The sequence below is a fragment of the Conger conger genome, chromosome 12 (assembly GCF_963514075.1).
Source record: "Conger conger chromosome 12, fConCon1.1, whole genome shotgun sequence".
Lineage (NCBI taxonomy): Eukaryota > Metazoa > Chordata > Actinopteri > Anguilliformes > Congridae > Conger > Conger conger.
Window position 1 is genome coordinate 42,671,217 of NC_083771.1, and position 26,999 is coordinate 42,698,215.

The window sequence follows — 26,999 nt, forward strand, 5'->3', positions numbered from 1 at the left end:
ATTCTGGCTCAATAATTGCTGCCACCACTTGTTGAACATGAGCAATGTTTCTAGGTAGTCCATGTTAAATATTATTCATGGAACCATTAACAGTGCCGGTGTGGGCGCAGACAATTGATTAACCAAATGACTGAACAAGCAAGCCCTTTGAAGTTTTTGCCATTTAGAAACTCCAAATCATCTTGCCTTCTAGAAACCATAGGCCTATGCATTAACAAAAAATAAATAAATAAATAAATAGACAAAATAAATAATTAAATAAATTTCGACCATTTATCTAACGACTTCGCAGTTCAATATGCTTCACAGAAACCTTCACAGAAATATAAACACTAAGATAGTAAAAACGATTCCTAAGAAAAGTCAAATGCATTTAAAATATAAAATACAAAAATATATAACAATAAAAAATTTTAACATACCAATGAAAAATACGGAAAACAATAAAGATCAAATAGAAATAATCGAATAATATATAAATAAAAGCAACTCGGATAAAGTAAAAACTAAAGGGAAAATCATTCCGTTTTAAACATCAGTGTATAAAACTAATATTAACTCCAGAGCGATTTGTACATGCACAACGTATTGTTTATTTGTTTGGAAGCAATCTGTGGACTTAAACAGGAAGTAATTCATTTTCAAGTACTTCCTTCCTCGGCATCAGCCCCTTTTCCGAGAATGACCTACCCTCTAGTGGCTAGAAGTATTATTACAACACTATAGTTTCTATAAGACGGGGGTGCGCCGCAAGGGCCGACCTGTTTCAGGATTTTGTGGCAATCTCTGCTCTTAATTATTTATTAATGCGATGAATCATGTCTAAATCTGAGTGTGTATAAGCTCCAGCTACAGTCACAGACTGCAGGTGTATCCTAAAGATTTTACTGATCCAGTACAAGAGTGAACCAGTGTAGTTTATAGAGTGATCAGAAAACTAAAATGAAGGGAATTGGTTGGAATAAAAACCAGCATTTAGATCGGCCCTCCAGGACCGGTGTTGTGCACCCCTGCAATTTGTTGGGGAAACTTGCCTATGTATGCTGTCTTTTTACAGTTTTTAAATACGTAACATGACATTATATTAATATAATACATATAATATAATCATTGTATTAGCAACTATCTACATATTAGTTTAATCGATTGTTATCCATAATATTTAGGTACCAGATAAATATTCTTCTACCTAAGCATTCAGGGGTGCACAACAAGGGGCCGAACCATTTCAGGATTTTGTGCAAACTTCTAAATTATTGAATTGACTCAATCATATCTCATATGCATACGAGTACCGCCTACAGCTGCAGATTTCAAGTGTATCCAATGATTTTACTGTGCTCAAGTGCAGGCTTGAACCAGGGCAATTTACAGAGCGGTCTGCAAATTAAAAACAAGGCAATTAGTTGGAACAAGAACCAGTATGGCGTTGTGCACCCCTGATCTAGATGGATACAATTGGCACAATTCAAACACAGACATTTGTAGGTAAATATCACATTTACATATGTCTAAATATGAAACCAATGAATCACATAATGTATTTATGATGTATAATTCAGTTATACATATGAAGGCTACAATCAAAAGCATGAATGGGATATGGTACATGTATGAAATTACATATGACTAATAACTAATGGGATGTTTTTCATACAAAGATGATTTTGAAACTGAGTTTGATTACCTTGTTTGTGAAGGCTAATATTTTGAAGTACTGTACTGTATTAGTACTGTAATCCCATCCAAACACAGAAGAAACCGTATCTCCCAGACACAGATCGCCTTGAGGCAGAGAAACATGACACACTGTGTGTTTTGTCACAATAAATAAAATGACTGAACCTTTGTCCCTCTTAACTAAAGGTACTCTGCTTAAATGCATCATAACTCCATGTGAGCTGAATATATAGGCCTAACGATGAGCTTTTCCGTATCTTTAGCGGTGAAATCCAAGGAGTTTGTTCTTCACGAATCACCTGCAGTGTGTTCTCTCATCCCTGAAGGACATCTCATCGGTATTCTTCAGGGGACGCTGTGTGGGTAAGATGAGTTAGAAGGGGCAGCTTGAGGAAACCGGAATGAAGCAGAAACAGTAGGTGCACCGGTCTGTGTGCAGCTGTAGTGGGCTGGTAGTTCAGCCTGCGGGCGATTGTGTCAGACCACGTTGCCAGCTCCGCCTGTAAATCCCCTGCTCCTCACATTCTTAGAGCGGCAGAAGCCCGACCGGAGGCCTGTACGGAGACGGTATCGCACACCTTTATACTGACAGTAGCCTATGCGTTAGTTCACAGGCTTCCTCCTTCCCATGTTCGTCCGTGTTCAGAGTTTTTCTTCACTGTCGCTCAACCGCTTACGGTGACCGTGGAGCAAATGTCTGAGCACCTTGTAAAGAAAGTTGAGTTAAGCCAGGTAATCCTGAGGCTGTGGAGTGAACCTGGGTCCTGATAGGTCCTGATGCTGTCATGGTTACAGGCCCATCCGGCTGGAAACTGACATCCTTCCCCAGGCATCAGAGTGCACATTACTGTTATTTATCTGACGCTTTTATCCAACTTACGGCTGATTAGGCTTAGCAGGAGCCAATCCCCCCTGGATCAATGTGGGGTTAAGGGCCTTGCTCAAGGGCCCATCAGCTGTGCGGATCTTATCGTGGCTACACCAGGGCGTGAACCACCAACCCTCCATGTCCCAATCATGTACCTTAGCCACTAGGCTACAGGCTGCCCCGTTCGGTGTATACATCCTAGTGAAAGCAATGCGACTAAAATGAGACTGAAATGAATTATTGTGCAGTCTGCTGATAGTGCATTGTCAGTCCATGCTCTGAAGTGGCACACATAAACGAGGAATATTAGGTTGTGCGATGAGCTGTCAGATTTTTTCATAAAGGTGCACACTGGTTGATTGTTTGATGTGGCCAGTGAATTCTGGCGGCAGTTCTGACACCACTGCTTGACAATCATTCCTGGATAATATCCTCAGCTATGAACCAATTCTACGAATGTGTGCCTATAGTGCCTTTTCAGCAATGGCCGTCATGCAGCTGTGACAACGCTTGCCTTCATAGAACTTCTGCCAACATGAAATGGCTGACTGCCTCACCACGCTTTGGGAACTGGGTCAGATAAGGATAGAGGTCCCCATCCCTTTGAATGCTCCCACTTTTTAGCCAATTCCGAATTGGCTTTAGACAGCAACTGGTGCTCATTAACACTGACACTTTCCTTTCGAAGCACACTAGAGGGAACCGGTCATGAGTCTATGACCTGCAGTTGTATCCACTCCACTTCAGAGTTTCCTCGAAAGGCAACGAATTTGGCTGACTGCCGACCCATTCTGGGTCCATGTTGTTTCAGGAACAACCCCAGCGACCATCCATAAGGTTAGATCTGCCTTATGCTGTCTGGGCAATAAAATGCCAATAGTGGACGCTAGTTAATGTACAAGTTGTTCTTTACACAAGGTACCCACGATCAATCTGGAATGTCGAAAACTTGGCAGCCAACAGCTAAGGCTTGTTTTACTGTGGGTGTTTCAAATGAGGTAACTCAATGCTTTTTTTTAATGAACTCATTATAAACTCCTGAAATAACATTAAATTCGACATTAGGGGCGACATTGGCTCAGGAGGTAAGAGCAGTCATCTGGCAGTCTGAGGGTTGGTTCGATCCCACCCTGGCTGTATCGAAGTGTCCCTGAGCAAGACACCTAACCCCCAATTTCTCTTCACGAGCCTGTTGGTGCCTTGCATGACAGCCAATCGCCGTTGGTGTGCGAGTGTGTGTGAACAATTTTATAGTGCTTTGGATAAGGTTCTATATAAATGCAGGCCATTTGCCATTTAAATTCCAGGAGGCCAAGGACCTCTTTCATTGACTGCTTATACATAGAATCTATGACAGTTAAATTCAGGGGTGCCTCCAAGGATTTTGTGCCCCATAAAAAGATCTAACATTGGCCCCCACCTCCCCATTACAATCCTATGTTCTAACATTTTTTGAGGCCCGCTGTTAGTCAGAGTCCTTATATTCGTCCTCACTGCACCCCTTACAGTAGCCCTGGTTAAGATACTTTTATTGTGGATGAATTTGCCCAATCCCAAGCTCCACAGAGCCAGGAAGGGAATGTCTGACCAACAAGCAACATAAAGCTGTAACCATCGATATCTGAGCAACTTTTCTTTAACCCATGGCAACATGATATGAGAAAAAAACGGTCATTGTCATGACCATCGAACATATAATATAGGTATGCAACTTAGACCCCACCCAGGAGAACAGTTACATGAGAACAGTTGTATAACTGTAGTCAAATTGCCTGAAATACTGTAAGAGGTAGCTTAATATAATACCTGGTGACCTAGCTGATTGCAGTATCTGATACAGTCATGTAGCTGACTTTGAAAAGCAAACTTTGAGAGACTTTTCAATAAGTTATTGAAAATTTCTACATTTCTGATGCAGACACCCTCATGATTTAAACATCATCATCATTAAGGCTGGCGATATATGTGTTCAGCTAGGTAAGGTCCCATCTCTGGCTGCCATCGCAAATTCCTCCATGGAAAATCATCTGCCAGATCTCTGTAAGCATTAACATTCTTAATATGAACTGATGTCAAACCAGACAAATCTCTCCCAACCAATGACACACTGGCTGCATATCAAAATAAATTTTCCAGCTGCCACCGTCTGTCACCCACGGATACCACGGATAATATTACTCCACAGCTGGTCTAGGTGTTTCAGAGATCCTCTTCTTATTTCCGATGCTGTCTGAGGTCCTAGGCGTGGGTCTCACATGAGCAGTGAGAGAGTGCACTGCACTCTTAATTGGGACCTGGGGCTGAATCTTAACGCCGCACAGCAAGGAGGTCCTGGGTTCGAATCCCCGTCGGCCGGGGCCTCTCTGTGCGGAGTTTGCATGTTCTCCCCGTGTCTGCGTGGGTTTCCTCCGGGTACTCCGGTTTCCTCCCACAGTCCAAAGACATGCGCGTTAGGCTGATTGGAGAGTCTAAATTGTCCGTAGGTATGAGTGTGTGCGTGAATGGTGTGTGTGCCCAGTGATAGACTGGCGACCCGTCCAGGGTGTATTCCTGCCTTTCGCCCAATGTATGCTGGGATAGGCTCCAGCCCCCCTGCGACCCTGATCAGGATAAGCGGGTTCAGATAATGGATGGATGGATGGATGGCTGAATCTTAAAGGTCCAATGTTGTACACCTTTCTAGTATGTCCTTTTAGGTCCTGATATCCATAAGTAGACTTTTGTGTGGTTTTAAGTACCAAAAACAATCTCTATCCAGTTTTACCATGTCCGTTCTCCAGCGCCTCTCATGAGCTTTACCAAGAACAGGCTGTTTTAGTGACCGTGTCTTTAAGGCTCATTGATATTAACGAACCTCGGTTCTGATTGGCTGGCAAGCTCCAACAGACTCAACGCCATCTCTGCAGAGTGCCTGAATTTGTTACTGCTACCAGGTGGGCCGCACGGATGCAAACCAATGTTATCGTTTTGTGGATTGCGCGGATGGATTTGGGGACTGTGCGTTTTGATACTTTCACAGCGTCTTTTAATAACACCTTCGACTTTATGATCCCCATAGCAAGGGAAATGGCATTTTCCACAAATATGGCACTTTTAAGCTCTGAGGGTTGGGGCTGTCCCAGGGTCCCACTTGGGTCGTCCCCGTGAATGAGGCAGCTACTACAGGGGTGTCTAGCCAGTTCAGTGCGGAGATGGGACCGTGGCGTTATGAGCTTGCACGGTCAATAGCCTGTCAGTTGCTTGCAGCTTCATCTTGTGTGGCACAGGGGTGCCATTCTTACTGGCGAGAGCTCAGGGATATAGACTGATGCAGACCTCTCGATCTCCATCTCGCCAGGCTTCTGACAGGAGAGTGGTGACAGCCGTGGACCTCTGCCATGAATAGTGTGCTGTTCCAGGCCAGGGGCCCAGTTAAAACGCCCTGCAACAACACACCGAAGGGCTGCAGGCGTTTATCCATCTGCTGGAAGGGTATGTCACTCCTCAGAAGAGGAGAAGCAGCAATATGAGGAAACATTTACCCGCTGCAAGGTCACAGCCTCTCCCGTTAGCGCTGCTAAGATGGGGAGCGTTATACACTCAGTGAGTACTTTATGACCTCTCTCATTAACAAGGTGTTTCTGCCTTGTTAATGTTTTTTGTTTTTTGCACCATTCTCTGCAAACCCTAGAGACTGTTGTGCGTGAAAATCCCAGGAGATCAGTCGTTTCTGAGATACTCAAACCACCCTGCCTGGCAACGAGAATCATTCCACAGTCAAAGTCATTTTCATCACCTTTTCCCCATTCTGATGGTTGATATGGACAGTAACTGAAGCTCCTGACCCGTATCTGCATGACTTTATCCATTGCACTGCTGCCACACGTTTGGCTGATTAGATAATCGCATGAATAAGTAGGTCTACAGGTGTTCCTAATAAAGTGCTCAGTGAGTGTATATGGTCAGTCTACAGATTCATGAGAATCTATATAGATGCCTTACTGGACAATAAAACGTCTCATCCAAGTGAGTTCAAGTGTGTTAAGCTGCATTTTTATCGGTAGTGTTAGTTCAGGCTCATGCCTGATTTCAGTAGCCCTTGGCTAAGGTTGAGGAGAGGTCACTGAAGAGTGGGTGCATGGAAGAGCAGCCTTCCCATGCAGTCATAGCAGTGCTCCACATTGTTTTCCTGAAATGATTTAAGAGTAGGATCACTACGAAGTACAACGGGATGACTGTTTTTCAAGAAAGCACAAGTGTGTATTTCACACAGTTGAAAAAAAAAAAAATGTTGAAAAGCACACCGTATTATCAACATGCAAGTAAACACAAGAAAACCAAAAGGCACGTAAAGTACTACTTTAAAGGGCCTGCAGAAAAGCCAAAAAAACATCCGCGCTATTACTTCAGAAGATTGTCATACCCTTACCGTACCTGAGCTCTTTATTCCTTATACCTTTATACCCATATTTCCAAAAATATCACCCCTCAGATTGTCAGGGAATCTCAGCATACGTGTGCTATTTATTCACCCTCTCTCGTCCAGAACCATTTCTACCCTCCCGTCCGTTTCAAATCAGCTATTGTACGATCGTATCTTCTATGTAGCTGCTTATATCCTGAAATGTAGGGACATCTGACATGCTACTGACCGTAATGAGGTGGCAAACTAACAGGGAGGGAAATTCATGGTGGCAGATTGATGTGTGGCAACCATAACATCCCCAGAGGATTCTGCAAAAGAGACAGTAATTGCTTTGGAGAAACAACCTACATACGCCGTGTTAAAAATAATGTGTCTCGATTTTCAGACGTTCAGTCTCTGACTGAACGTCTGGAAAACTTTGTGAACTTTACAGACAAGCTGAAATGAAAATAAACTTATTCCTCAAATTAGTAAATTCTTCATAACCATGAAGTATACACTCAGTGATCACTTTATTAGGTATTTATTAGACTTATTTTCTAGACTTCTTCTGCTGCTGCTGTAGCCTCTCCACTTAGAGGTTTGACATGTTGTGAACTCCCTGTAAATTAAAATAGTAGGAAAGACTCATGGCTGTCATTTTTGGCAGGGGTGTTTGCACCAAGTATTAAACCAGGGGTGCCAATAATTGTGAGCCGGTTTCATGCGGAAAGAAAAAATTTCGGCCGGGGCCTCTCTGTGCGGAGTTTGCATGTTCTCCCCGTGTCTGCGTGGGTTTCCTCCGGGTACTCCGGTTTCCTCCCACAGTCCAAAGACATGCATGTTAGGCTAATTGGAGAGTCTAAATTGCCCATAGGTATGAGTGTGTGAGTGAATGGTGTGTGTGCCCTGTGATGGACTGGCCTTTCGCCCAATGTATGCTGGGATAGGCTCCAGCCCCCCTGCGACCCTGTTCAGGATAAGCGGGTTCATATAATGGATGGATGGATGGACTGTATGCACGTTGGAAAATAAAGCTTTCATTTTTTTAGTTTACAGCACATTGTGCATATTAAGTCCACTGTATATGACAGTGTATGGTGGTTTACAGGAGTGCTCCCCTCATCGGAACCCCTGAAGGAATACAGCCTGTGTTTACAGTGCTGGCGAGGAGTCAGCAAGGTTTGATAGGGAAACAATGCACTGTTCCCCTGCTTCCCCAATAGCACTGCTCTAGTTATTCTGCTGCCCCTGTGGAATGCTCAAAAATATTGAGCTGAAATAGCATGTTGTAACCTTAGGTTTTCCATAAGCAGTGCAATCATATTTGATGTTGCTGGAAAGCCAATGTCATAGAGAGCAAGTCGGTTGCAGTATGTGGGGGAAAGTGGAATGGTCCGAGGAGACTTGTCAATACGACCTCCTCTCGCGTATAGCCACACATAAATGGTGTAAATTGCATACACTTCAACCTGGAATTCCTCTTTGACTTTAACCACTACACACCTAGTGGTTTTAAGGTCCTAAAATACACATTGATGATATCTTACCGATAGAGGGTGTCTCAGGGTATCGCCACTCCATAGTGGCTCGGCTATGCCGTCGTTGTATGCTAGTAGACTACACAAGCCAGAGATACATTCATATCTCCGAAGACAGATGGCCATATAGAGCCACACTACTGTCAGGAAGAGGCTATAGTCCCTCATTTGCAGTCTCCTTCCATGTGCAACTGTTAGCACAGGTGAAAGGTTAAAACAGCGGTTCGGAGTCAGATAAGTAAAATGATGAGTAAAACCAAGATAGCATTTAATCCCATTCCGGTAGCACCAGGTAAGGCTACATACGGTCCTTCACCACTCAGATACTTTCGCTGTTTGGTGTATATTTAACCCGGTCTCAGACAGTCTCTTTGTCCTGGCTCTTTGATTTTTTTTTTCGCAATGCAAAACACATTAACAATAGAAGAACACCGCGGTAGCACAGGGCTAAAGCTTCAGACTTTTGTTCGGCGCAGTTGCACACCGAAGACCGGGGTTCAGCGGTGTAATTGGACCCCCGCTCCGTGGGTGGGGGGAGGGACCCGGCGGGGAGGATTGCTGCATACGAAAGTGCCCTGGTCACCCTGGAATCACCATCCGGGACTTGAGACAATGTGGCTTGAAGAAGGTGTGTCAATCTCCTTCCAGCTACTGGGGGGGGGGGGGGCAGGGTTGTAGCAGTGCTTCCTCAATATACACAGGCAATAAACTGGGTACAACTGCGCACCAAAACTGAGAGAAAATTCTAATAATAATTAGCAATAGGTTATCCGTGACTTGGAAAAGCTTTAGGGCCTGACAAGGGTGTGTACTGTCTCCTCTACTGCACTCACTGTACACGAATGAATGCATTACATTTTTTCTTTGTCATTGCATCGCACACTCATTCAGTTTTCTGATGACGCAACAGTGATAGGCCTCGTCACTTCAAATGATGAATCTGCCTATAGGTATTAAGCCTCCTCCGTTGTCAGCTGGTGTCATGTGAATTATATGCATCTTAAAATAGACTAGATTGGATTATAGACTAAAGAACTGGTCGTCCTCCTCTTGGGCATGGGAGGAAGCACTTCTAAAACAGCACACCGCAGATTTATCCTACGGTAGCTAAGGTAGTTTGAAGTGTTTAGGAAGGATGCTTCTGTTACAAAGGTGCGATTTAATCCATTATCATCTTTTCCAATAACAGTTTGGCACAGAATGTTGTTCACTGTATTGTGTTGTCCTTTTATATTTGTGTTTTTGTATTCTTGTATTTTTCCAAACCAGTTTGTCTTGGCTCTGATGCTCAATGTGTTTTGCTGTATTTTTTTGTACTTGGGTTTTTTTGTATCCTTTATTTATACAGTCAAACAAATTCCTAACTATCGTATAGTGGATGTGGCTGTATAGTACATATCTATATACCGTATAGTGGATGTATTGAACAGGCTTAATATATTACTTGAATTTCAATTTAATTGATGATAGTATGCGTATCTGCTAACAGCATGACAGCCATCTAGAGGTGCTAACAGTTGAGCAGATAGCTGATAAAGGCTTCGGACTGTGCGTTTATATGACTGAAAGCAATGAGCAACATCTGGGCTGAGTACCAATCAACTGCCACTGTCCATGGTCCTGAACATATCCCATACCAGGGGTGTCTGAAAGTAGCCAATGAGAAGAGGGAGTCCTCTCTACTCCTCCCACTCAGCTTCAGGTGTCATATGGTATTATCGTACATTGTGTGGTTATTTTACATTTCTTATCAGATATTAACAGGCTAATTCAATTGTATCTTGCAACTAGATTGTATGATGGCATCTGGCTGGAATACGTGCAACAAGCCAGGATATGGCTAGACAAATAAATCACCATATATTCATATTGTCCTACCAGCCTGTCATGAAAACATGAAAGGAATGACCATCACATTCTCTAAATCATGTCAAGGAGCGTTTCAACCTTGATCTGAATTTTACGTATTCTGGTTTGCAATGCTGTTAGTAGCAGACTTCCAGAAAATATTTTTGATTACCTGATATTTCCTGCTCCATGGTGTGAAAAAAATGTACACAGTACAACGAGGTGCAGCGGATCACAGTAGATGTGTAAGAGTTCAGCAGAGGCTGAGCCTCGACCAGTGCCAAATAGATTCAATAAAAAAGGAGAGATAATGGTAGATAATTTAGAGATGAACAAATAACCATTGAAGACTGTGGTTAATGTAGGCTACACAAAGCCTATGGATATACACCCGCCATTACAGTAATTAATACATGTTTAATAATAATGTATTAATTATTATTGAATATAAATAATAGGCTAATTAATAAATAATTCATAATAACAAGTAATTGATAAAAACCCCAGATGGAAAATCGGCCCCGGTCCGCCTAAAGCTCTCACTGCCCAAGTCAGGGGATGCGACATTAAGAAGGCTCAACATTTAAAAATCAAATTCAAAATACGAAGCATTAGTCCACCTAGCCTCGTATAGCCAGGCCGGGCTGGACAATACCTTCACAAAAGCAAGGAAAGGACGAGTGACAAAGAAAAACGCCATAGGATGCCTCCACGTAACCCATAGTAGCCTACAGAAGCGGGGCAATATAGCACTGTGACAATACGACAACAGTAGCCTACCAACCAAAATGATCTTAAACGCTACTCGGCAAAAAAAAGCGCAGAAAGAACTAACCTATTCGTCCGGACTAGCACCTGGAAAGTAATTCGCCATGCAACGCGGGATTCTGATCGCGGTTTTACCAGCTACTACGGAGGCTGATGTGGAACCAAATGGATGCTACAAAAAACGCAATAGTGATGATAGGGTCTCAATTTATTAACATTGTTTTCTATGTCGAATGTCGAGTAAATCCTGCGTGAAATATATAGCCTATATGTCTATCCCGAAGGCAGAGGCTGTCTGTGGTTCCGTTCCGCCCGCCTCCTTGCTGGTCCTCTCTGTAGCCATGTCCGAACGACATGCTTGATGATGAGGACGATGCAGGAATAGACAAGCTCCCCCCTCCCCTCCAGAGACTGCTTTGGGCTTTGACGTCATGTGTGCTCCTTTCGGTTTCTATAGCAACCCATTTCCCTAACCCCTTTACCCACCTCTCCTCTGGTAGGTTCCACAATGGTACAGCCAGCATCTTGCAGCACAATGGTTGCAAGACGGTGAGCCGAGGGTGATTCAGCATCGCAATTTCTGCTTTAACCTCCTTTATTTTAACCATCGGTTGTTAATTTTTTACGTCTTCACATTCGAGTATCTTTGCGATACGAAGCTTTTGAATCTCGCTCGTCGGAATGTTTTGAACAGGACTGTCACCGGACTAGGATTGTCGTCAACTGGCACGGAATGGTAGGTTGGTGGGTGATGTTGATGCGGGAACCTGCTGAAGGGTGCGGTGATGAATATTGATTGCTGCGAAGGTTAATGAAGTCGACTGATGGCGATGCCATTGTAGAAAAGGACAGGGAGAATATCAAATCCGCTAGCATTGTAGTACTGTAAGAGTGAATGTGAAAAAATAAAGAGCTGCAGTGATTTCTAAAATGGGCACAGCACATTTTTAACGCATCTCTAGAATGCGATGTAACCGCACAGTGCCCTGATGTTTTTCCTCGTGAAGTCCAGCCCATGTTTATGCACCGAAATTTCGTAACAGTCCCGCCATCAGAATGGCGATTCAGTGGCTTTATTGGATTTATCGAGCTATTTGGCTATCTGATGCATTTGATTACCAAGAACAAAACGCATTTTTAATCATGATAATTGCGTAAATTGAAAGAAGGCGTCTGAGGGATATGTACTGTATATGTCTGTTAATTTACGCCTATAACCTTAAATAAATGTATCCTTAACCTTAGCTATGACACTTACATGACGGCTTTGACACCCCAGCTACCACATACAATTTCCATGTGTTTATAACCCTTTATATTACATGGTTATGTCCCCAACAATACAGCGGCGCTAAAAGCTTACGAAGCAAATCGGTAGCCTGCTTGTTATGTTTTTCACGTTAGCTTGTTGCTGGTGTGTCCTAGAGCATATTTATATTAGAATATAGCCTATGTATAGCCTCGTACATATAGCTATTTGTGGCGGGGTCTCGTGCGATGCACCTGGATCCTGCTACACGGGCAGTAGCGTGACTGCCAGTAGATTAAAATATGAGCCTCACCGTGTTTGCCTTGTAGCCTTACGTTTGCGGGACCCACATTTTCTCTTTTATCATTACAGTATTCCATTTTGCGCCTCCCCTGGTGTTTTTCACTAGGTCCCTTGTGTTTTGCCGCTTTCAACCTTACAACAATGAGCTTACGTGTCGAAAATACGCCAATATGTAATACATGTCGTATGGTGATATAATATTTAATTGTTCACATATAAGCGTATAAGGCATGTCTTATGTTTTACAATTTTGTAAAATTGTAATTGCAATGAAAATTACAGTAAGTTAGACGAATTTGTGTTTGGACTTTAGGCAAAGCAACGGCAAAAAGCCTAGGATGGAACTTAAATTGTCTGTCATTTGCAATTAAGGTCACAGTTGCCTATGAATATTCCCTTCCAAATTGAACTGTGTAATGCATTAATAATCACAGTTTTCTTAATATTAGTCATTACTCTACATCTACCTCTTATTCAGGATTAATACCTTTGTAAGGGTTGTTCAATTGGGTAGTAATCATATAATCATATATGGTGATGATCTGCACTATGGGTTCAATAGCCTACATTTGAAAGCCAACTGGCACTATGTATATGTATGTGTCTTTGTCTTTAGGACCAGGGCCCCCCTGTATGGCTCTCAACCAGGACAATATAAGGCTCACTGAATAATGACACTTGGTAGAATACTGGTAGAAATAATGATTTTTTCCCAGGTGTTAATGGTGTGGGTCTGTAATTAGCACATAATGTGCACGACAGCCCACAATTTTCCTTTAGCCGGAACAAAGAAACCAGGGAAAATAATGTTGGATATGAAGAATTTCTCCTTCTAATGTCACTAATGTCATGAAACAAAAACCTCTTAAAAGACTCAGTAGGACGGAACACTGTAGATTCAGTGAAATTCCCTAACAAAAGGTGTTACAAAAGGGACCAATTCTCTGTCAACCTGAGCATCAGTTTAAGGCTCACGATTGCTTAGCAACACATTTACTGGCCATTAGGTGATTATATAACTATTAGCATAATTTGGCTTCCACTACCTGCCTGGTAAATAACTCAGTTCTAGACTGTAATTACCAAGGTCATAGAAAACAACAACAACAACAATAATAATAATAATAATAATAATAATAATGTGATTTCGTGTATAAGACACTTACCTCAAAAGTAGGATACATTTTATAATCCACAGTAGTATTTATGGATATTAAGCATATTGCCTGAACAGAACATATCGCCTATTGATTTAGGCTGGTCACTTTTAACAGACAAAGCATGCACTCTAAAATACATGCATTTTCTCTATTCTTTATGATTAGCTAACAGTTGTAATGGAAATAATGCTGGTATTGATACAAATTAAGATTATGGGGCACCAAGGGCTTCCACAATGGAATGAACTGGAAGATTCTTCTTTGTAGCTGTCCTAACACATTTCTCATTCTCATTTCTCTTCTGAGCTTGCAGATGATTGTTTGCTTGAAGGTGAAATGCCAGTTTTGATAGCGTTCATAGTGACAAGGTGTGCCATTGTCACTATGAACGCTATCAGAACTCACTGGACTTCATTCTTTATAATATTGTTAAAGCAAAATTCACTAAAATGTAAAAAAAAGAAAAATTGGCAAGATAATTTTAGTTATGAATGTATTGTATAGTTGTTTGGTGCATACATTGGTGTCAGTATGAATGAAGGTGCAACTTAAATATAAAGTACCTTCTCCACATAGACCAGGTGTGAAAGAAAATGGATTATACATAGCAGATATGAAAGAACCCTTAATGTGCAATTACAGTGATTTAAGCATTGGCAAGCTAATACAGAAGCGTACATATATAACGCTGACCTCTGATCTCACAGGATAAAAGCAAGAATATTTTATATTCATATTCTCAGAGTGCTCAGAAATGAAAACACATTTTTTGCATGTATTTATATATGGATATTCAGTAAACACACCTGGGGTAGGTCTATGGGCTGCCCACATCAGTAAGGTCTTTGGCACCTCTGACTGACCTCATTAATACTTGTATAACAGAAATATATGATGAAAGATAAAGCGACTTGCAAATACTGCTAGCCTATATCACAGAAATACAGCAAATACTGCTGTTTGGGAATACAAGGCTTTTAAGAGCAGAACACTTCATACTGCTAGCAGGGCCATAGAATACATTTTCATGTCCATGATAAAATCGTAATGTCTTCGCTAGAATTTCCGAATAAAAAAATTGTGGGTGCATTGTTATAAAGAATTTCTAGGCTAGTTCCAATGCAGATTCCAATAGTCTCAAAAGCCAGGTGGCAGTCAAACAGACATGAAGGCCTAAATTTAGTTTGTAATTCCAGCATAAAGGGATTCAATACTTGTGCATGAGTAACAACTAGCCTATATGCTCAATTGTTATATGATTGGTGTGTTTTTACATTACATTACATTATTGGCATTTGGCAGACGCTCTTATCCAGAGCGACGTACAACAACGTGTTTAGTGTTTAATGTTTAGTACATAACTCCTGAACATTCTCAAAGACCTGTTTTCAAGAGATATTGTTCATGTTTGTTGCCTCAGCAATAGTGCAATACAGTATGATCAGCTATATTGTTGTGTTGGACTGTCTAGTTTCATTGGGGTGTCATTGCATTCTCCCTTTATTATAGAAAATGGCTCATATGGCAGTGCCTCTACAGTAACAATCAAGTTTGCTTTTTCTAAATATGTTGTATTTTATATAATATTACTTTGAAATTACTACAGTCTACTACAGATTCACTTTAACCACAGTTTACATGATCTGGTGTTTAGATAAGTTGTGTAATAATATTAGATAATTAAAGATTAGGATTTAAGTGTAGGTGAAACTCCCCTTCTGAAATACTATATTGTTGTTATTGAGGTCACTTGTGAAAGTCAAATGAAACCAGGTGAGTTAGGAAATTGCTTTTTTATCAGTCTACATCGGTCTGCATCAAGTTTACGTCCTGGTCCAGTTGCGCTGGCAGTGGCTTGCCGTGTCCTGGATATCCTGATTGGTACAGCTTCTGTTGCATGTTGCAGCTAATTCATGTCTCGGTCAGGAAAACACTCTGACGTTACATAGCAACACTGTCTTTTGGGATCAAGAATTACAAACACGGTTTTCAAAGTTAAGTTAAGAAGTAGAAACTTTGCAGTCGTCCAGGTCTTAATTTCTCCTGAGCTTACTCTTTTATTTGACAGCTGGCACTTCATCTGCCCATATCTGTACTGTCTGCATAACAATGAACATTGACTCCAAGTGTCTCAGTCATATTACCAAGTGGTTGCATTCAAAGTTTAAAGCACAGAGGCCTTTTCAGACATCACGTTTGACACAGTAGGTCAGATGAGTCCTCTTTAAACCAAACAAATTGAAATGATTCTCTTACATATTATCAAAGATAAGAGTACCATTCTACCTTATCAAGATAGTCAAATCGATTTAATAAGATATAGGTTTGGAACAGTTGACTTTAAATTTGCACAAAATGCCAGCATTACTGTTGTCGACAAGAGCAGTTAATTTTGGTGGCTTTTGAACTTTTGAACTTTTGGTGTTTGTGAAGACGAATACACACTCATGGCTGTTAAGAACATTAAATCCAGGCTGTTGTGGTCACATTAAGGACCAGAAAGAGAAACACAATCTAGGTCAGAGGGAAGCGGTATATAATTTATGACCTTGACTGGGCCTGTTCCCTCACTCGTTCATGCATGCATTTAAAGCAGTACACAGGCACAGCTGGATTGAAACATCCTTCAGTGAAGTGGGTCCCCTCCCTTCTGGCTCAGGAAAGGTGATCTGCTATATTTAAGTGCAAGTTTAAATATTGTGTAACGAACCTATAGACCGCCGTCATCAAATCTGGACCGTCGGAATCTGGCCCTTTTGTCCCAGGTAATTAGCAGGACAGTTATGGCTACTTATCGGCCAGACTGTCTTCACACCCGACTCCCAGATAAAGGGATGGGAGAAAACCGGTAGTTCTCAGACCGTGTTTGATGATCCCTGATATAGAGCGTCAATGAAATCTTTGCCTCTCAAATTACCTACTGAGTAAGTAAAATGTTCATGACCAGCTCCTTTTGTAAAAGATAATGAAGGCTATTCTGTCAAAACTACTTGGTCAACTGGCCATTTCTCATGTAGTTTGAAATGTTATGAGCACACAGTAATCCTTATTACATCACACCCAGTCAGCATTGATTGTGTAACTGAATCCACTACTAAAGACATGCCTTCTAAGCTGCATTTTGTCATCATATCAAACATTTAGCACAGGGGGGAGGGGCAAGGCCTAATGAGAGAGAGAGAGAGAGAGAGAGAGAGGTGACCAGAAGATATGAAGGAGAAGGAAGGAATAAGAGATCATACATTACCTGCAGATGCCAGGTGATCCATGAAATCAGACAGTGAAAGACTACACATAAATAAAAATACTTTTCACATCAGGTATTCAGGGACTTTTTGTGTGTAATGGTCTTAGAATGTTGGGAAGGGAAATTATTTACATAATAATCCCACTGTTATTTCTAGCCACTTTTTTATCAGAGACTGGATCATCAAGAATTCATTTTCCAAGTGCGGATATGTATTGGTCTTGGCACTGGAGATAATGGAGTGTGAGGAGTGCATGGCCAGATGGCCATGGGACATTGAACAAAAGTCCCTTTTCAGGGGGTCCCCCGAGGCCCACCCCGTGGTTTAGAACCAGTGGTTCCTCAGAAGCGCCATTTGTAATTCCTGCCACACAACAGTCTTTGTGCTGATCCGTGGAATCTCCTTTCACAGCCAGTACTGTGCTTAAATGGGCTTCTGGACTGACCAAATACCAGAAAAATACACTCACCGAGCACTTTATTAGGTATTTATTAGTCTTATTGGTCTTCTGCTACTGTAGCCTATCCACTTACAGGTTTGACGTGTTGTGTGTTCAGAGATGCTCTTCTGCACACCGCTGTTGTAATGTGTGGTTATTTGCATTACTGTCACCTTCCTGGCAGCTTTGAGCAGTCTGGCCCTTCTCCTATGACCTCTCTCATTATGCTTTTTGTTTTTTGCAACATTATCTGCAAACTCTAGAGACTGTTGTGCGTGAAACTCCCAGGAAAGTCGCAGTTTCTGAGATACTCAAACCACCCTGTCTGGCACCAATAATAATAATGGTCAAAGTCACTTAGATTACATTTGACATTTGCTCTAAAAAACAGCTGAACCTCTGCATGCTTGTATGCATTTAATCTTCTGCCACATAATTGGCCGATTAAATATTTGCATTAACAAGCTGGTGTACAGGCCTACAAAATAAAATGGCCACTGACTGTATATTGCACATATATATTGTGGCCTATTTTTCAGTCCTATTTTCTATTATTAAAGCATTGGCCTAACACTTCAGGAATAAATTACCATTTGCAGTGAGATTTTCAGACTGCAATACATTTACTAGTAGTCTCTCATTAAAAAAAATGTCAAAGTGGATGTTGAGGATGTTGAGTACATAGACAAATCTGTATTTAAATAATATAAAACATAAAGGTTCACTAAATGATGAATATAATGAAAATGCTAAAAATGTTAATGCCTTTTACCATTAAAACCTTTTCACCATCTGCGATGGAATTAAGCTCAGGATTACCTAACTTCAACGAACACAGCGTTATCAAAAGAGAGCACGTCGAAATCAGCTTTATGAAAATATTAATTTTGCCTGCTGTGTTATTGGCCTGTTCAGGCGTTCAGAGCCCATTTCAGCCGGAATGATCCGTTGGATTAGGAAGAAAAATGCAAGCTGTATGAATTTTAACATTTCGGTAGAAATGGAAAACCTACCTGCATTCGATGAGAATTCATTAAATGAACATAGACGGCAAATCAGCTACAGCCCCTTGTGGACTAGCTGAAAAGGTTTTAAGCCAAACTGAAAGTGATTCCTGCACCCTCTGGGGGGGTCACGGGACGATGCGTCATGGCTGGATCAGAAGGCAGCCTGAGAGGATGCAAGTGGGGACATCTTTGAATGTGTTCTTCAATGGAAAAAAAAAAGTGTGTTTTTCAATGGGAAAAAATGTGTGTTTTTCAATGGAAAAAAAAATGTGTGTTTTTCAATGGGAAACAGTCTGTGTTTTTCAATGGGAAACAATCTGTGTTTTTCAATGGAAAACAATGTGTTTTTTGTTCTGTGTTTTTCAACGGAAAATAATCTGGGCGCAAGTCACATATGGCATTTGACTTAATGGTGAAGCGTTCCAGAGATTGGCAAGAGACCTCAAAGGCTTGAGGTATGACCCTAAAAGATTTGAAAAGTGTGGTTTGCAAGGGTCAGGAGCATGCAGAGGTATTAGTCAGTCAGTGTTCATGCTGTAGATCAGTCTATGGAACGATATAGTCTGGGGGTGGAGATCCAACATAAGAGCTGCTTGGACCCACAAATACATGGCTAAATTACAAAAACTAAACGTGCACATTACAAAGAGTGAGGGTTGATAGACAACAGCAATGTGTGAATCAGAGATAATCTCCAATTATTTACGCAGAAAAGTGCCTAGTTGGCATTGATAATGGATTGCAGTACCGATAGCAGAAAGTTTTACATTTCAAGGAAGTGTGTTAACATGCCCCAGATCAATGATATTTCAACTGATTTGGAAAACAGAGGCCCACTTAATATTTCTCCATTATGTTAATTCAGCATCTTTAGGGATACTCTTCATGGCGATCATAAACAGATTGAGTTTTCGTAACTATTGCCTAATTAGCTTTCTCTTATATTAATTTATGTAAATGCTTAGGTGCCGCTGTAGGCTCACGTCTTGCCACATGATTGATGATGTCATTACTGGGTTATGATGGGGCATCGTGGGAATGGAGAAGCCTGGGGCAGTGAGCTCAAGCCAAATCTGCTTTTCTCTTCCTGCTTTCTGACTCTGCACACACTGGTGGGAATATTATCATTTTTGTTAAGAGTGTGCCATTTCACTGGACGTTTAAAGACATTTTCTGATAAAAAATAAGAGCTCTGTTGTTATCAATGTAAATGGTCCAGCTTGTGTCCAGTGGGAGGGATTGGATATGAGCTGAGTGGAGATCGGATATGTACATGATGGGAATTGCACATGGATTGACTCATAATCAGAGATGTTATTTTGTCAATTTATATTTAATATAATGACACCAGTTAATAAATATAACATATGATATTTACACATAAATATCATCCAAGGTCATAAGAAAGTACAGTATGATTCACAGAGATTCACATTGAAGTTTCAAAAGGAGCACAAAAGGTCGGCTCATAACAGAGATCTGAAATGAAATAAAAATAATGGAATAAGGACTATTTCCTGTAAGTCCTAAATGGCCCTGTCAGTAATAATGGCCCGGGCCAGGAGAACAGCCTACGCTATTGCAATGGCTGACTAAGACCAGCCGTCTGTGGTGGTGATGAAACAGTATCCCTTCCCCCTGCAATGAGTGGGGCTGGTACCAGTCAGCCAGGACTCCTTTGCTTACCACTGCACTGGCTTCTCCGAATGACGCGGTAGACACTCTCAGCTGTCGTCAGTGAGACCAACACCTCGACCCCGATCTGACGCAGTGCTTCACACGTGGGTGCTGGCGGTGCAGTCGTGACTCAACAGAACGTGCGAAAACTGGGGAGAAGTTAGGGAAAAATCTGTTGAAAACAATTCTACGTCGACAGCTAAAGATCCAGGACCGCAATTAATGGGTCTCTAAATAGGCCTACACTCGTAACGAACAGATTTATACTTAAATCGCTCAAACGGGCGATTTGGGAGAAGTTGGCACATTTAAGAAAAATGTTCTAAAGGTATAAACTACATTTCCGAGTCGTCCCAACCTGTCGTACCAATCATGTACTCTAAAGGTGTTTCCACATCAAATCACTTTCTATGGAGAGGTGTGACAGCGCGTGACAGGTGAAGTCAAAATGAGTCCAGCGTAGCTCGTCTGGCTCACAAAACTCCGGTCAAACTTTCAAACTAAGCGTTGCAGATCAAATATTATGTACGAGTCAAGATTCAGCGACTGCATTGCTTATTTCTCGTGCTTATTTTATTGGACTGTTTCGGAGGAATAAGAGAAAACCAATGAACCGCAATTAATGAATTTACCCAGGTGCCGACTACTGAATTTGGGAAGGATGTCCCTTGTTCGTGTTGATCCCATTGGCCATCTCTCCGACGGAACTCACCTGCAGTACATTACATTATTGCCATTTGGCAGACGCTCTTATCCAGAGTGACGTACAGCTGATTAGACTAAGCAGTATGGAAAAAGAGAAAGTCCTTCATGAGGCCTAATGTTATTTTCCTTACGTTTGGTATTTGAGTATGATCATTTTTGTAGCCTGGAATAAGAAGTGTGGCCAGGTATTTGGAATTGCACCTGGCGTATGGACACACCGCACTTAGCCTTGAAAAGCAGCACTAATGGTTTGTAACCTTGCAATGGAAAGCCACTCTTGGAAAGAGGGATCGCTTTGTAAAGGTTCTATTTTTTTATTTACCTGGGACAGTGCACATTAATCAACATTTTAAGTTTCCACATCAATGTGCCAGAGTTAGCTAATGAGCTCATTTAGCGTAGTGGTTAAGGTAAATGACTGGGACACGCAAGGTTTGTGGTTCTAATCCCAGTGTAGCCACAATAAGATCCGCACAGCCATTGGGCCCTTGAGCAAGGCCCTTAACCCTGCATTGCTCCAGGGGAGGATTGTCTCCTGCTTAGTCTAATCAACTGTATGTCGCTCTGGATAAGAGCATCTGCCAAATGCCAATAATGTAATGTAATGTAATGTAATTTTCATCTCTAGTCCCTAACCTGCATGTCTTTGGACTACGATGTAAGTGCGGAGGACCTGTTAGTAGTCCACTGAAACTGTCCTTCTTCCCAGAAGACATATGGTTATTGCTTAGGAACATTCATTCTTACTGGGAAGACAAATGAAATAATTGTGGATGCTTCCTAATCTACATTTAAATTCATAATCGAAATCCAGCTGAACAGGAGTACAAGAAAGGAGGTTCAAAGCCTGGTTCAGTCCAAACATCTCATTTTTAGACTACATATGAATATTGCAGTAGCTGGATTTGTGTTTCTCTTCACCTCACACTCGTGTGAGTTTTATTGTTTACAGCAGCTTGCGTTTTAACTCAGAACAAACACAAAACAGGAATACTTCCTTCCCCCTTGGCGACACACAGTTTCCAGAAACAATTTGATGTCCCACAAAGTCATCTTCTCGAGCTACAGAGCAGACTGATTAAACATTCGCAGATGGCGAGATCGCAATGCAAAGTGAGCACCGTGTCATTTGACAAGTAATAAAATGGGGGATGAGTTGACGATGTGCTGGAAGCAATGGCAGGTACCAAGTCTTAACAGAAGTCACAGTCGATGAAATCTCGACATATTCCTATGCTGCACACCTTTGGAAAGTTGCTAATTGACATGACTGTGTTCTCTGGTTGTGAATACCTGTCTCTCTTGGTCAAAGTGGGTCCTAGGCATAGGTGACAAAGGTGGTTGCCAAGGTAATTCCCCTCCCCCGGTCCACCATCTTGCCTGGGGCGGTGGGAAGGCAAACTCTGTGCCTACTCATGATATACATTGCAGTTATGCTCACTATTTGTCCCACTCTTGTATCTGACAGGAACCCAATTTTGTTAGTCTAAATCAGGGGTCTCCAATCTTATCCTAAAAGGGCCGGCGTGGGTGCAGGTTTTTGTTTTAACCCAGCAGTAACACACCTGATTATACTAATGAACTAATCGTGGTCTTTAATCAAGACCTAGATGAGTAGAATCAGCTGTCTTAGTCCTGTGCTAAAACAACAACCTGCACACACACCGGCCCTTTCTGGATAAGATTGGAGACCCCTGGTCTAAATAAAGGATCATCAAGTCACAGTCCTCGGGGTTTGAGAATTGCTCCACCCTCTCCTTACCTGGGTGGCAGGTGTGAAGACTGTCTGGCCAATTAGTAGCACTAATTTCTCAGCTAATTACCTGGGAGAAAAGAAAACCAGAGCCGGCTTTGGATTCATGGTCCAGATTTGATGACCGTTGGTCTAAATGTTGCTGGAAAGTAGAATATGCCTTTTTAGTAGCACAAATGAGGATTTGGAATCATGAAAATGAGAAAGCATACTGTTTATTGCTATTGTTTAACATAAATGTTTGTTTAGTGGTGCATCACAACAGCTGTAAAACAAACCTCACATTTTTTCTGTCTTGGCTCTGGGGGTTTATCTGATATGAAATGTTGGCTTATATATTTAGTGACTATGTAACATAATCTTAGCTCCCCTCAGATGAAAGAAAGCATGTTTCTGGTTCCACTTATTAATGGTCCTCAAGCCTGGCCCTGTGTGTTGCTAGTATAGGAGCCCTGTGTGTTTCTAGTATGGGGGCCCTGTGTGTTTCTAATTTGGGATCCCTGTGTGTTTCTAGTATGGGAGCCTTGTGTGTTTCTAGTATGGGAGCCCTGTGTGTTTCTAGTATAGGAGCCTTGTGTGTTTCTAGTATGGGGGCCCTGTGTGTTTCTAGTATGTGAGTCTTGTGTATTTCCAGTATGGGAGCCCTGTGTGTTTCTAGTATGTGAGTCTTGTGTATTTCCAGTATGGGAGCCCTGTGTGTTTCTAGTATAGGAGCCTTGTGTGTTTCTAGTATGGGGGCCCTGTGTGTTTCTAGTATGTGAGTCTTGTGTGTTTCTAGTATGGGGGCCCTGTGTGTTTCTAGTATGTGAGTCTTGTGTATTTCCAGTATGGGAACCCTGTGTGTTTCTAGTAGGGAGCCCTGTGTGTTGCTAGTAGGGAGCCCTGTGTGTTGCTAGTAGGGAGCCCTGTGTGTTGCTAGTAGGGAGCCCTGTGTGTTTCTAGTAGGGAGTCCTGTGTGTTGCTAGTAGGGAGCCCTGTGTGTTGCTAGTAGGGTAACACTGTAACCGTGGTCGGGTGTCGTATTTTTTGCCAGCCCTGCCGAGTTTGGCCCGGTTCCAGAGGCAGGCTGCATGTGCGGCCTGCGTTACCTGCAGCAGGTGGAGCTGCTGAAGAAAGCACTCAGGAAGGGCGGGAGAGAGAGAGGAGGAGGAGGAAACAAGGAGTCGCGTTTCGTTTGTTTGCTCCTTTTTATCCGAACATTCACCGTGGCAGAAGACTGTGGTACCTGTGAAGTCTTACTCTGTAGTGATGCTGGATTTTATGTATTTATTTTCCATTTTTTATTTATATAGTATTTACTGTATGTAAATATCTTTTCTTTTTTTTTTTACCTGGTTTGAGGGAGTTAGGCTATATGTGTAGCAGATACGGTCGCTTTCTATGAAAAGGTTTGGGTTGGAATTGGTCCAGTTTTCAAAATAAAATCAAACTGAACTGTAGTTTTCCCGTCTTTTCAAACACAGCACTGCCTCTCCTACAGCAGGTTTCCCTGGTCTCAGCCCCTTACTGTGGAAAGAAGCGCACTTTTAACACCTTTAACTCCTGGACCGAGTCGTAACGCTGTCCAGGCACGTGCGCCTGCTTAAGCAGTGGGCGTGGTCCTCGGGTCTCCCCGCTTCCTTCCCGCACACCCAGCCCAGCCGCCTCAGTGATGTTTATGACGCTGATCTCTCCGCTGCTGCTCACCGGTGGGAGCTGATTCGATGCATTTCCCTCTCGGATATTGTTATTCTGACAGCCTCCCAACACCAAGCACAATCACATACGAGTTATTATCTGGTGAAAAGAAGCTTTTTGGGTTATAAAATCCCGATGAGAATATACACATTTTGTTTTGCCTCAGGCGTTTATTAGGACTTTTATTTTTCTGTGAGGAAATATGTTTATGCCCTGAGCAGAGGATGGGAATGAATATTTTATCTTGCATCCTGAATGCCATTTTGGCTGATAATTCTGTATTACAGTGGACGTGCAGCTGTAATCGGCATACCTGTCGGTGTTTTGTAAAATCAAGATAAAGAATTTTGAAGGAAGAGTGAGTCGAATGAATGGTCTAAGCTGTGCAGTGAAAGAACAGTGATTTTATAGGTCTACTTTGGAAGTGAAAAAAAAAAAAGTTGGCATTTATATAGCACCTTTATCCAAAGCACTGTACAATTGATGCTTCTCATTCACCCATTCATACACACACTCACACACCAACGGCGATTGGCTGCCATGCAAGGCGCTGACCAGCTCGTCAGGAGCATTTGGGGGTTAGGCGTCTTGCTCAGGGACACTTCGACACAGCTCGGGCGGGTGATCGAACCGGCGACCCTCCGACTGCCAGACGACTGCTCTTACTGCCTCAGCCATGTCTCAAATGAAAGACCTCAAATGATACGAGATGAACATTTCTAGGCAGTATCTGCAGTGATCCTAAAGTGTGTCATACAGCCACGAAGCAGGTCATAGTGCACTGCAGATTTAGTTTTGCTACTATGTCTGTGACATTGGTTATGTAATCTTCTTTATTTCTTAGTACTTAAGGTGCATTTCATGTGATGCATACGGAATTACGGAGTTTTTATACAGTGACTTGCGTCCATATTCTTTGCACATCCAGCCCCACAGTTCTGTTATTCTTTAGTTGGATTATCCTGGGGTTTATGAATTACAGAGCTACGCGTTCCTGTTTTCACATACATTAGCAGTGCCGTTGCCTTTCATCTGAAATGTTGTTGGATACACCAGAGCGCAGAGGCGCTCCTGACTCCCTGCGCAGCAGATTTGCCCAGCAGCACTGTGGGAAGGGCAGAGCAGAGCTCGAGGAAAGAGCTGACTGAAGGTTTGGCTCGACACAGAATCCCTCCCTCCAGCTACCTGGGCGATATGTTTACATGTGCGCGTTTGATTGGCACATTCTGCTCAAACCAGATAGCGCACGTTTCTCTAAATACAGGGGACGGTTACGTCTCATTGGCTGCGGCAAGGTTTTCCGCTGTCCACCCGATCGACAGCCTGTCAGTGAAGTGCGTGATCAATGCAGTGCTCAGTGCGGCAATTCCACACGCTTGCTTGCTTGCTCTTTCTCCCTCTCTCTCTCTCTCTCTCTCTCCCTCTCCCTCTCTCTCTCTCTCTCTGTCTCTCAGTCAGGTGGTGTGGCGTGTTCTAGGATCTGGATTTCTCGTTAACTCCTCATGTTCTGGGCAGTGTGTGCAAATGGGAAATGTTTGAATAGCGCTCCTTAAAATGTGTGTCATGGCATAAAACCAGCCTCTGGGAATGATGTAGGAATGGGCAGGAGCAAGGGGATTGGTGTGTGATGCAGAAAGGAAGGAGGATGAGGAATGAAATGGCAAAGAGCATTCTAATTATAACAGCATGCATGACACAGAACTGTAGAGTAGAATTCTGTACAATGCAATGGCCCTTTTGGTATTTAATTGATGTGAATGGAACATCAAAGCGTGCGGTTCGTACATCGTAAATCGGGCAATTAGCCTATATCATAAGGTATGCAAACGCTTAGTCAGCAGAATACCTGACTTTGAACAGCCAGATAATTTTTTTTCCAGGCTCATATAATGACACTCAGATTGACATGTAACAACACGTGCACTATGTTTCAAATGACTGCGTGAAGGCAGTCAGGTATGGTTTTGTAACAGTCACAGTGAACGGTGCACGGAGGCTGTTGGAAAGACTACAGGGGGATGATTCCATTCATAAGTATATGAATACTCTGTAATATTGGTTTGATATTGTTCTGGAGCTTCTCACGCCTGTTGTAGCGCATTGAACAATGTCACTGCAGCAGCTGAAAGGTTCCAACGAGCTGCTGAAACCACTGCCGCCTTTCTCTGTGCTTGCTGTGTGTGATGTCAAGGCCACTCTCTCAGTAGCACACACCACTGCTCATATGAGCAGCACCTCTCAAGTGTATCGCCCAGGCTGTTCTCTCCTGTTTGAAATGAATAGCCACACTGCTGCTCATATGAGCAGCACCTCTGAGTGTATCATCCAGGCTCTTCTCTCCTGTTTGAAATGAATAGCCACACTGCTGCTCATATGAGCAGCACCTCTGAGTGTATCATCCAGGCTGTTCTCTCCTGTTTGAAAGGAATAGCCACACTGCTGCTCATATGAGCAGCACCTTTGAGTGTATCGTCCAGGCTGTTCTCTCCTGTTTGAAATGAATAGCCACACCGCTGTTCATATGAGCAGCACCTCTGAGTGTATTGTCCAGGCTGTTCTCTCCTGTTTGAAATGAATAGCCACACCGCTGTTCATATGAGCAGCACCGCTGATCGTCAGCCGGCAGATTCCCACATCAGCACATCAGAGAGCGGCTGGAGCCGGGCGGCATGGGTAAAATATTAAAATCGGC

The 26,999-nt window shown here is 42.4% G+C and overlaps 1 protein-coding gene across 8 annotated transcripts in view; it reads left to right on the forward strand.

Annotated features, from left to right (window-relative positions):
• Positions 1 to 11,612: 11,612 nt before the first annotated feature.
• mapk10 (mitogen-activated protein kinase 10) overlaps positions 11,613 to 26,999 on the forward strand; it is a 79,252-nt gene continuing 63,865 nt past the window's right edge. For all 8 annotated transcript variants that reach the window (XM_061262344.1, XM_061262345.1, XM_061262339.1 and 5 more), the window contains exon 1: positions 11,613 to 11,825. Coding sequence is in view for 6 of the 8 variants with exons in the window: in XM_061262339.1 (XP_061118323.1) it covers positions 11,823 to 11,825 (3 nt within the window). In the remaining 2 variants the exon portion in view is untranslated. The remainder of the gene's footprint in view (positions 11,826 to 26,999) is intronic.